Below are 13,119 nucleotides of genomic sequence, written 5' to 3' on the forward strand. Positions count from 1 at the left end.
CACGGAAAAAGTCATGTGCATTTGGAAACCGTGTATGTGTCTGAATCAGACCCCATTACAGACTCCCTCACAAAAAAAACAGATTAAAAAAAGATTTCACACCCAGATAACATATAGGACATTATGCCACAACTCCCACAACACACACCATGCACAAAAAGGAAGAAGAGGCGTGGCTCTTTTGCTACACACCTTTACGCCTGAGGAAGCGGTGTGTGTAGTGCCAAACGCTCTTGTACTACACAGTATCTGTATCCGTCACTGAGAGCAACAGTTTGGAAATACAATAATGAGACATTCACCTTGTGAGACTGAAAGTTCAGATCGCTCTCTTGTTTCTTCGCGAAGCTGCTGCTGATATTCATCGTCCTTCTCCTCCTCCTCTTTGATCACAGCGTTAAACAACAATTGGGTTTCCTGATAAAAACAAACTTTGACTTTTATTGTTAAATCAATCAGGATAGCTACGATGTTGATTTTGGTTTTCATTATGGCACACTAATCAGGTCTCGAAAAATCATTAAAATGTTACTAGACCTGCAGGTCAAGTAGCTTAAACAATCTACTCGACCTAATTGTAATGTACTTGACCTGTAAACTGGTCTCAAATTGTTTGATCATTGACAAATATTTTATTTTACAGTCACCTTTTTCTTCATTCTCACGAGTGCACCTTCAAATATCTGAGTTCAACATTTCTGCTGTGACTAAACATTTGCTTCACGTGTGGTAAGAATCCAGCCCACATATAGGGTACACATGATCCTTGACTTGACTCTCAGTTTACTAATAACATTGCCATGAGGGCAGGAGATTTTCTCGGTTCATGTTTAAACACTAATTTTTAATAAATATATTACAAAAAAATGATGTGGTAGCGCACTGTCATTTACAGACAGTAAATTTCTAAGAAATGGAAAAACCTTTCCACTAACTTGCAGCTTTTCTGATAAACTATATAGTGTATTAGCAATAATCTGTGAAAACTGGGTTTCAGAAAACATATTTATCATTTGCATCACCAAGCAAAGTGTTCTGATTAGATTTCATCCTATTAAAATATTATTTTCATCACACAAATACAAAGATATGGGCTTTCACAACTCCTGAAATAAATTTTGAAATGTTTGTACACTTGACTTATTAGCTATTTAATTGTGTGTTTGGAAAACTGGATACCCAACAGCCTTTCATTTCACACTTCGAACAGCAGCTCCGACAGTTCGGTTTACAAAATCCTGGAGCCCTGCAGTCCGAGATGGAATAGTAATGGTAAACTGGCTTCTGACCTCTGTCTCTGAAAAACAGAGCGAACGTGACAAGATAAAAATAAGATTTCGAGGCATCATTATTGTTCCTTCACTTTCTGACAGAGCAGAACACCTGTTCTTGGTCAGCTCACCTGTGCACCATCCCCTGGTGTGACTGCACTCTCTACTTACACCCATGCTCAGATGGAGAATCCCTCCAACACAATTCTCATGAACCTATATGGAATGCTTTATAACCACACTTCAGACACAAAGTACACCCCCGTCACAAACTTCAACAGTGTTCACCTCTTGACTTTCATCGGCTGCTATCCTCGTTGCACCTTCACACTCATCCAGCTCTCAATCATACTATCTATTGCACCTTTAAAATCTGTGGCATGGATTGCAGGATTTTCCTCCGAAATCAAACATAACTTCCGGAGGAGCCCAATGTTTGTCTGCAGGAAACCAATGTGCCATTGCGGCTCTGCTGGATTCACGCTTTACAAATACCACAAGCCTTCTTGGCAGAACCACAAGCTCATAGATCTGGAATGTAAATAGTAAGGCTCCCTAACTAAAGAGCCCAAATGGTGATCTATACAGCAATGGGTGGTTTATAACCTGGGAAACAGCGGAAACCGCTTTTGCACTGAGCAGAGGCCACGATTTACAGTATGAAAAGATTGCCAGGGTGACTCAAGGGGTGTGGCCTTCCTTTCCTGAGGAGTCCCCTACCAGTAAAGTTCTGCAAGTGCTGTTAAACATGGCACAGGGTAGGCAACTTATATCCCACCTGTACCAGGTTATCCGGGATGACTTTCCACGGGAGACCCTCCAAGTACAGGCAAGATGAGAAGATCCAATAGGGGAACCCCTGACAGAGCGGGATAGGATCAAAATTCGTGAAGGGGTTCAGAAAGTGAGCTTGAATGTGCGATTCAAATTGACCCAATATAATTTTATACATCAAGTCTACCTCACCCCTATAACTCTCAGTAAAATATACGCAGACCGCTTTAGCGACCACCCCGATGTAAAGAACAGGAGGCAGACTTCATGCATATGGTGAGGGAGTGCGCGGATATAATAGAAAACAGGAAAATAGTAATAGCAAAAATAGAGGGTGCCACAGGATGGAAAGTGAAGAGGGAGGTCCGGTCAGTGTTACTAGGCCTGCGCCCCACCCCCAAGGAAAATAAATCAACTAGGAAGTTTGTAATGTTGGAACTGGTCCTGGCAAAGCGTCGCCTTGCCATAGCATGGCTAAGCCCCACGCCTCCCAAAGTTGAGTTGTGGATAAAAGACATATGTGAATGAGCATCAGCAGAAAAGGTACACATGAAACAGGTTCGAAGGGATGAGAAACTAGACAATGACATTAGGGCATGGGCGGGTATGATATTAGATCTGAGGGGCTCCACCGACACACGAGGCCAAGAAATACGATAGGGGGGACAACAGGAGGGCCCTTAGAATTTATATAAACATAGTGTAATGATCCAGATGATACAGGAATACAACATAAGGAACAATAGATAATCCCCAAATGGCATTGAATAAGACCGAACCTGGCAACGAGGGGGGACGTGGGGAGGGGACCACCGATTAGGGAACTGTGAAGTGTGATAAACAGAAATGGGATAATAAGAGAACTGTAATGAAAGGAGGGGATTGTCCTCTATGATATTTAAGATATTGTGTAATAACATTGTGATGTAATTCATAAATGCCAATACAAAATGCCCCCCCCAAAAAACGAACGAGTCCAAACACCCAGGTAGTTAGGTGAGCCAATTAGAAAATACGGTTTCTGTGTGTTCCAAAAGATCACAAGTATGGGACTTATTAGGTTCTTGTTAGTGGTCTCAAAGACAAGTGTGCACGATCGACTTTCACCTTTCAAGTATTTGAATTAAAGGCTCTTTGTGACCCATGCGGTGCATATTTACAATGCAGAAGCACTACAACCAAAAAGCGCATTTTATTCTGATGTTTAAAAAAACTGAAATGAAGACCCATTAAAACTGTTGCCTGAGAGGGAAAATGCATATGAAAATTATATATTTTGCTGTATGTCTTCTTGCTCAACATTGGTATTCGGAGCCCATGCGGACCCAATGATGGAATATAGAAGCACGAGCTGATGCAGCGGGGTGTCTCACAAGAAGGATTATCCTCCCTGTGCAGCACGCAGCTTTAGAATTGGGGTACACAGCTCGGTGCCTCCCACTATATTCATTTATGCAGGACCAGGTTACAATTAGAAATCCTTTTACAAAATGACACCATCTCACCATTTATGAGCATCATTCTAGCTCCACGGACTGTATATGCTTAGGATCCCCCCTTTATCACTTAACGGGATCGGCAAATGGAAGTGACAGCCCGCCATTGAGAACACTCTATCCACCTCAGGTGACTTATCCTCAACCCGAGAAATATCTGGGAAGTGGCATTCCTGAAGAAGGCAGACTACTGCCGAAACGCGCCTAGATGAATTACTGCCACATCTCTTCTTGGTGCGTTCTTTGACTCAATATATAAATTGTGATTAACACTGGGATACTGTATCACCACCCACTTACAATTCTTACAAATCAAATGTATAGAGTGTTTCAAAGAACTCAATCATATGTGTGCTCTGTATGTAGGGTATATGAATGAGTGCAGTATGCATGTAGAGTGATCTAGGGATTTCTCTGTTACAATAAGTTAAATATGGTACATTTGATGTAGAAAATATTTAATTAAACATATTTTTGTATTTTTGTACATTGAGTGAAGGTCTCCTCTCTTGAAACCACTTTCATGATGAATTTTTAAACATCTATTGAAGTTGCCCGAGGAACTTTACAGTAGGGAAATAATGTTCGGCAATACAACCAACATATAGAAACGCGAGATCCATGTTCATGCAGAAAAAGAGCTGCGATGTTGTGAACAATACGACCACTCTCATATGAAATGGCTCGACATGCCTAGGCCCCCAACGGAACGGTATACTCCCTGAGAGAGTGTATACTGGACTGGAAACTCTCTCAGACGTCTTTATTTAAGATTAATCACCACAGTACCCACAAACATTTCTTCATAAACAGTTCCCTTCATATAGAGTCTCGTCTGCCCAACTATCTCAAGGGGCAGGAGAACCCGAAGTGGTGTCAGGTTAGTAGATGGGAATGGACTGGGTGTTTCTGAAGCCGAGGCTCATCCCTTCCTTCTCCCAGTCTTCTATTTCTGGTCTATCATTGCTCAGTCTCCAACGTGAAGTCTGAAATGAAAGTAAATCAGGGTAGAAGTGCGCTTTGTACAAGGGTGCTATTTCTCACCTTTGAGATGTCACTAAACAAGCAACATTTACATCTGCTTGGCTCATGTATTTTCAGCTTACAGCTGAGTAAGACATCTCCTGTGAACCCTGCTGAATGCCATGCAGCGTTTCCTCAAAAGGAAACTCTTTATCAGACATTTCTTTAAAAGCTGATTTTGTTGTGCAGATAAGAATCAGATGCTGTAACAAAATGGGTAGCCTAAGAAAGTGCTACTCCTGAGAAGCGATTGGTTAAATGCCCCGGCTCAGAAAGGTCTTCCAAAGCTAAGCAGGACCGAACCCAAAATGGACTAACAGAGACCCCATAATTTATTTCACCTTGGTGGGAGTCTCCACCTAAGGCTTAGAAGCCTAGGCTGGTGGGAGGGCCTAGGCTTAAAGGAGTCCAATGTATCCCTTGAAGCTGAGTTTTCAGATCATTGCAATTTAAGTCAATGTTTTGGTTTTTGATGATTTTGAGAGGTGTCCATGATGGTTGAAACACTATGAGGGCTTTTTAGGCTTTTAACCCCTCCAGGGCTTGGCAGCGCAATCACCCTTTGGCTTCTTTCTTGGATGACCCCTTCCGGGCGCCATTTGTCAGTCCCTCTAGTAAATGGAACAGCCCAAATATAAATATTACAGAGAGGGATGACAAAGCATATGACATTTACAGGCCAACATAGGATTTCAGAGCAGCAGGACAGGGATCCTCCAGGCCCCCAAGAAGAACTGCCGGAGTACACAGGGGCCGAGAGGGACTCCGAGCCGGGGTACACGGCAGGACAAGGACTCTAAGTGAAGTAGAGGCAAGGCTCAGAATCAAACTGTTAGGTCTGCGCCCAAGTCCCTCCTATTACTATTGACCAAGTCACAGAGGGGTTTGAGTCTCACATACTCCTGACTTAGGTGAGAGTTTCTACAGAATTTATGGAGAGAGTCAAAAAGGATCGCAGTGAAAAAACCTTTGCGAATCAGGCCATATGTGATAACTTGACATGAGTGGAAGAAGCCAATGACATCCGTCTGCCTGCTTGGAACCAGACAAGACATTGAGTTCCAACGACAGGTGCCATCTTAGACATGGATTGCGCATGTTAAAAAAATCCCATCGCATTCCATGTCCCTGTGCCAGGCCCTGGATGCCTCGAATGTGTCTGTCTGTAGCTGTCACATCGCTGTCAGGCACTGACGCAGAGGACTTCCACAAACATCACCTGCCCTAATCTTCAAAACATTCACAGAACAGCTCTAGCTACGTTTTTGCAAGTGGACATTTGCCAAACCTTGCTGCACTGATTAATGTATCTTTAAAAATACCAACGTTACCGGCCTGCCGCGTGTGTTAGCGGCGTCTCGGGCTCCCCAGCTGCTTCATGGTTACTCCCATTAGGGGCAGCCCATAGCGGAGGATGAGCGGAGGAGCCTAGGCTGCTACCGGCCATTTATGCCGGTCACAGCGTGGGAGCACAGTGGACGCACGCGGAAGGAATGACCGTCTGCACCCATCAGGGGCCAGGGGCCGGGCATTATGCCCAAACTCTTACATATTCCTCACGGGAATTAAGGCAGCTTCATTTAGTCAAGTGTCCACTCGATCTTGCTGTCGGATCTAGCTTGATTCCAAACGAGATTATGGCCCCACGGATGTCATTTCCTGAAGTAGCAAATCTCACTCCCTGCACTACACGGTCACAGAGACGGGACAGACTCAGGTGTTCGGCATTATACATTATTTATTTAAAACACCCGCTCCTTAGTCAAACATAAGCTCGAGAAACCGGATATGCTCCTATTAACCAAAGCCGGCTCACACAGGAATCCACCCCGATAGCTTGGCTGCATTACCGAATGATTACTACATCCTCCAAAATAACCGCCCGGCAGGCAAAACGGGCGGCGGTGTGGGGGCTATCATTCGCCAGGATCTTACATTCTCAGCTCTCACCCCACTTTACCGCCCCGCAGAGGACAACGTGGTAATCAAATTGGAGTCGGATTAGGCCCCTCTCATTTGTGTATTACTTCATAAGCCCCCCTCAGTACATGCCCTTGTTTCGTCATTCCTTAGGTGAACAAGTAGCCAACCTGGTAACTAACCATGCTAAACTCCTGTTGATAGGAGATTTTAACTACTGGTCAAACGATACTCGAGGGGGGCCCCACTCCGCAGAGTTAACCGATTTACTTATCGGCTTAAACATTGCTCAGCGGTTTCCCTGCCCACACACGTCGAAGGGCATATACTGGATCAATTCTGGACTTCCAATTCGTCTGTGTCCGCACTTTTGATCTTACCATGCCTATGGTCGGACCATTATTTAATAAAGTTCCTCCCAATGAATGTCACTGTAGCCAAACCCCTACAGCTGTAGGGGGGATGGTTAGGAAAAGGAATTCTACTGACAAGATTCAATTCCATGGCACACTGGCCAATACAGCTCCAACCATTGAACCGGATATGAATCTTAGCGAGAAAACGATCTCAGCCTGGCTATTAGCAGCCAGCAATGAACACGCTCCACTGGGAAAAATACAACTGTCTCTTCGTCTTGATGCATAGAGATGGTTCTCCACTGACCCAAAATTACAAAAATTGGCCCTTCGACAACTGGAAAGGAAGTGGAGATTGGAAACAAATCTATTTGGTTGCCACAAGAGAATATAAAAAAGCTATCTTAATCGCTAAAGCCGCTCACTTTTCCTCCAATGACAGATCTAAGGAAATCTTCGCAATTGTAAACGAACTGTCAAATCCAGACAGAGTTTCAGCGAAACCTACACCCACTCAAGCACCCTGCGATTCTTTGAATAACTTTTTCATCAAAAAGATTTCCACCATCAAAGCTAGTATTACCACTCGCATCTCCTCTGAGATATCCCCCTTTATGCCTGGAAATCCTCGCGCTCTTGAACATTTCCTGACCATCAGCAGACAAGTATTCCAAGACCTAATGTGTAAAGTAAAGTCTGGATCCCCAACGGACTGTTGTCCACCCCACGTCCTAAAAGAAGCCTTCACCAGTCTTCCGGGGCCCGCCCTCTCCCTTTTAAACAAGTCTTTATACCAGGGCCGGTTCCCCAAGGCCTTTAAAGAGGCAATAGTGGTTCCCCTTTTGAAGAAGCCAGGGGCTGACCCCCAGATCCTGTCAAATTACCGCCCAATCTCTTTGCTGCCCAACTTGGCTAAGGTTCTGGAGGTCCATGTGGCTAAATGTCTGTCTACTTTTATCAAACAATCCAACTATCTCGATTCGCCCGCTCATTCCATTGAGATGGTAATTCTGGTATTAGACTCTCTGCGAGAGAAGGCCGACAGAGGCTCATCCCAGGCCCTGGTGCTGTTAGATCTTTCTGCCGCCTTTGACACGGTCGACCATGGTATTTTGGTGGACCGTGTCAGAGAGGCAGGCATTTAGGTTTCAGGTTTGAGCTGGATCAGTTCTTTTTTAGAGGACCGCACCCAGTTGGTCCGCATAGCCCAGTTCACGGCACCAAAACTGAGGACCACCTGCGGGGTTCCGCAGGGCTGCTTGTTATACCGCCATCGGTTTAATCTTTACCTTCTCCCTCTGATCTGGTCCCTTAAGGAAAGGAGAGTTGTCACATTTAACTATGCTGATGATCTACAACTAATGTTCACCATCGACAACTCTCCTCAATCAGCTTTGGAATTTCAGACTACCATGCTGCACATCCGCCATTGCATGGACTGTAATCATTTAAAGCTCAACCCAGGTAAGACCGAATTGGTCTTGACGGGGGGTGGTCACAACTTCTGTGGCCCGCACTTCTGGCCTATGGAGTTAGGACCCTCTTCCACCCCTTCTCCTTCTGCAAAATGTCTTGGCGTCACAATAAATAACGACCTGTCACTAAAGTCCCAAGTCAGTTCTGTGATCTCCACCTGTTTCTTCCAATTACGGAAGATTAGAAAGATCAGCAGACTACTCTCATGAGAAGCGCTGATACAGGTTGTGATAGCCACAATCATGCCCCACTTAGACTATGCTAACTCAGTTTATCTTGGTATGCCACTATCTTTAATCAAACATTTACAGTTGGTGCAGAATCAAGCAGCCAGACTGATCCACCAACAACCTAGGTGGCAACACGTCACTCCTCTTCTGAAGAAGCTGCACTGGCTTCCCATCCCCCAGCGATGTGCCTTCAAGGTAGGATGTCCGGTTTTTAAATCTCTATATAGCCGGAGCCCCAAATTCATCAATAGCCTTATTCAAAGGTATACCCCTTCACGCAACCTACACTCGGCTCTCCTTTATCTCCTGGCAACTCCTGCCTTCAAGCTGAAGCGACAAGGCGACTGTAGGTTTGCTACTCTGGCACCCAGACTCTGGAATTCTTTTCCCCTGGAAATTAGATCATGTACTGACCTTCTAAGTTTCAGAAAATCCCTTAAAACTTGGTTATTCACCCAAGCTTACGAATAATTTCCTGCATGGGTCTGGCAAGACCTAGAAATAGCGCCATGAAACCAACCGGTGTACGTGCACTTTATAAGAATTTTTATAACATAACATACATTTGGCTAACCGTCAACTCAAGTACTGCTTCATGGTAGCTTCTCAAGACCGAGCTTTTCCAACACTAATACTACATTGCCCGATGGTCTACTGTGGCGCTGAGATACCCCTTTCGGGGTGATTTATGCGCATTATAAGTTAAATTAACATAACATAGCTCTCCAAATTGGTTTCATAAAGAATTGCGAACCCCCGCCCCACGCCACCTCGTAGCCACCCTTATCACCCACATATAAATTTGCTCAGTGGAATTCATTGTTTTTTTCCGATTATTTGAAATTATCATAAAGCCTGATTTAGTGTTTGGTTTATGGATTACCCTGTCATAAACTTGACAGGGACCCCGTCTGCCATATTTCACATGCATTATATCATATGGCACGGTGAATGGGATATCAGTTATATCCGTGCCAGAGTACCCCATTCGCCATATAACACATGCATTATATCCTATGACACGGTGGATGGGATATCAGTCATATCTGTGCCAGAGTATCCCGTCCGCCGTATTACACATGCATTATATCATGTGGCACGGTGGATGGGATATCAGTCATATCTATGCCTGAGTATCCCGTCCGCCGTATTACACAGGCATTATATCATATGACACGGTGGATGGGATATCAGTCATATCTATGCCTGAGTATCCCGTCCGCCGTATTACACAGGCATTATATCATATGACACGGTGGATGGGATATCAGTCATATCTATGCCTGAGTATCCCGTCTGCCAAATTTCACAGGCATTATATCATATGGCACGGTGGATGGGATATCAGTCATATCTGTGCCAGAGTAGCTCATCCACCGTATTACACATGCATTATATCATATGACACTGTGGATGGGATATCAGTCATATCTGTGCCAGAGTATCCCGTCCGCCGTATTACACATGCATAATATCATATGGCACGGTGAATGGGATATCAGTTATATCTGTGCCAGAGTACCCCATTCGCCATATAACACATGCATTATATCCTATGACACGGTGGATGGGATATCAGTCATATCTGTGCCAGAGTATCCCGTCTGCCGTATTACACATGCATTATATCATGTGGCACGGTGGATGGGATATCAGTTATATCTGGGCCAGAGTACCCCATTCGCCATATAACACATGCATTATATCCTATGACATGGTGGATGGGATATCAGTCATATCTGTGCTAGAGTATCCCGTCTGCCGTATTACACATGCATTATATCATATGACACGGTGGATGGGATATCAGTCATATTTGTGCTGGAGTATCCCAACTGCCATATTATACATGCATTATATCCTATGGCACGGTGGATGAATATCAGTCATATCTGTGCCAGAGTATCCCGTCCGCCGTATCACACATGCATTACATCATATGTCACGGTGGATGGGATATCAGTCATGTTTGTGCTGGAGTATCCCATCCACCATATTATACATGCATTATATCCTATGGCACGGTGGATGGGATATCAGTCATGTTTGTGCTGGAGTATCCCATCTGCCATATTATACATGCATTATATCCTATGGCACGGTGGATGAATATCAGTCATATCTGTGCCTGAGTACCCCGTCCGCCGTAATACACATGCAGTATATCCTATGGCACGGTGGGTGAGATATCGGTCATATCCATGCCGGAGTATCCCGTCCGCTGTGATATACATGCATTATATCCTATGGCACGGTGGATGAGATGTCAGTCATTTTTGTGATGGAGTAACAAAATTACATTACCCATATAGGTCACATATCACATGCCCCAATCACAATGGCACTCTCCATATCAGTACTGGTGTCGCCATTTTGGGCCCTCTTTCTTTGCTGCTTCGCAGCCAGTTAAGTGCCCTTATAATATTTACTTGTCGTGTTATTCCACTGTGTTTGATGTTTCACTGCTGCACGGTTTGGCCATTAGTGGCGGCTTGCACACGTTGACTTTCATTATGGCTGTGGTGCCGTATTCATTTCAATTATATTGTCATTACGACTTTGTGCAAAATTCATTTTCAATTCTGCCTTAGTTGACAAGTCTAAGTTTTGTAGCGCGCAACAGGCGTTTTGTTTCCGGCACATCTGGTAGCGCATTCTCTCCAAGATAACCCAGGTGTTCCCGACGCCGGGAATTCTGTCCTCTTAGAAGTCGGGAGCGGTCTACAGCCATCTCGTTGACAGGCTAGTACCATTTCTGTTGCCCTGAAAGCCACCACAACCCGCATGTGCAGATTTCCCCGCAACGCTTTGAGAAAGGTTTTCTAAACGTTCGATCTCCTGCAGCGCGTCCTTTAAATTGCACGGTGCTGATTAATTACTTGCTCCCCACATGCCCTGTTAGTGGTAAATAGCGCAGAGTAGTAAAACTGACGCAGGCTAGGTCTAGAGTGTTCTTTCCAGTCTCCTCATTTATTGTTTGAGGCCTTCTATTGCCTGGCTGGGGTGATGCTCCCCCTGTTCTTTCTTGCCCTATTGAGGGATAATACCTAGACAAGAGAGACTGGCGCAGTGGGGGCCTTATGAGGCAGACATAGGATACGACCCCGCTGACACTGACGACCAGCCACAGCTGGAGTTGTTTGACACTCTCGACTGCAGTGTGCAGCAATCGGCGAATAAGGCCCTTGTACAGACTTTGGGTCCTTTTACAGGTAATGAGTGACTATGCACGCCAACAGGGCTGGCAACGCTTGATCCCTCCGGCTGGAGGTGAGGCCGCCTCTACACACAAGAGCATGGCTAAAGCAAAGTCCCACGGGGAGGCGCATACGCCACCCCTTTGAGAAACTGCGACGCACGAGGGACTTGAAACATGATTATAGTGCTCCCCACCAAGGAGAGACTTCTCAGTCTTCTGATGCACAGGAGTCGGATTCCTCATCAAACCACTCGGACAGTGATCAGGCAGAAAATCCTGGCCCTAGTAAGTAGAAGCGTGACTTAAATCGGAATGTCCTCAGCCAGGCCTGGCAGGGAAAGTCACAGATCCTCCCGGGGTTGACCCCACCATGGTCATGGGCAAATATTACAAGGACCCTAAGAAGAGCTTAGATCGAGGGTGGAAAAATTGTCAAGTCAAGCTCCTGGATATGTCTTGTCTCTTAACAAAAAGTTGACATACCAGGTAAAAGATTCTGATTTCACAGTGGATGAGGATGTCCTAGTGGGCTTGTGCTGCAAAGTCATCCTGTGCCCTGGGCACCCCCATTTGTGCATGACTGGTACTGATGGTAACTGACTCTGACTGTCCCTGTGCTCTGCCTAGTCAGGCCTGGGGCCAGTGCTATGCCGGAAACACACTTAGAATACAGTGAACAATCGGGTACACTATGGGTTAGGGTACCCCTATGATTGGCATGACCTCCCCTATAAGGTTCAAGTACATAATTGGGCAGGGGATCAGAACTACCTTTAGGTCCCTAGTATATACTAGGGAATGGCAGTTTAGAGGCCAGCAGCCATTTCTGCACTTGTATGTGTGCACGGCTGAGGCCTGAGGTCAGTTTAAAAGTAGCCATGAGTTGCAGGACTGCTTTTAACATGTAAATTGAGTCCAAACTCGACTTTGGTGTTTGGGGAACTTACAAATTAATAAACTACCATATTTTGGCATTTTAGGTACACCCAGGGTCTCCCCTAGGTGTCCCAGAGGAGGGGGGGTCAGGTATTTACAAGGAGGACGCTAAAAAAATAGTTTTTATATGCCCTGGGGATAGTGAAATTGCACATTTCACCTCCCTCGTGATAAAGTGCTTCCCAAATTAGACTTTTGTGCTAGGAGCAATGTGAAGGGCGGGTCTGCAATATTTTTACATATTCAGAACCCATAAAGTCTCCCCTAGGTGTTCCAGGGGTGAGGGTTCTTGTAGATATATGCAGGGTCCTTATAAAATATGTTTTATAAGCCCTAGTGTGGGAGAAATTGCCCAGCTCATTTTCTCCACTGCATTTTCCCAGCCATATAGGTTAACGTGGATTGAAGTTATTAATTAATAACTCCGCCAGGAAACAC

The 13,119-nt window shown here is 45.0% G+C and overlaps 1 protein-coding gene across 2 annotated transcripts in view; it reads right to left on the reverse strand.

The window, feature by feature from the left end:
- The window catches only part of LOC146783125 (uncharacterized), a 252,211-nt gene that overhangs the window by 206,164 nt on the left and 32,928 nt on the right, over positions 1–13,119 (reverse strand). For both annotated transcript variants that reach the window (XM_085638822.1, XM_085638820.1), the window contains exon 2: positions 303–417. In XM_085638822.1, the coding sequence (XP_085494948.1) occupies positions 303–365 (63 nt within the window). In that variant the 5' untranslated portion in view covers positions 366–417. The remainder of the gene's footprint in view (positions 1–302; positions 418–13,119) is intronic.

The sequence above is a fragment of the Triturus cristatus genome, chromosome 12, assembly GCF_964204655.1.
Source record: "Triturus cristatus chromosome 12, aTriCri1.1, whole genome shotgun sequence".
Classification (NCBI taxonomy): Eukaryota; Metazoa; Chordata; class Amphibia; order Caudata; family Salamandridae; genus Triturus; species Triturus cristatus.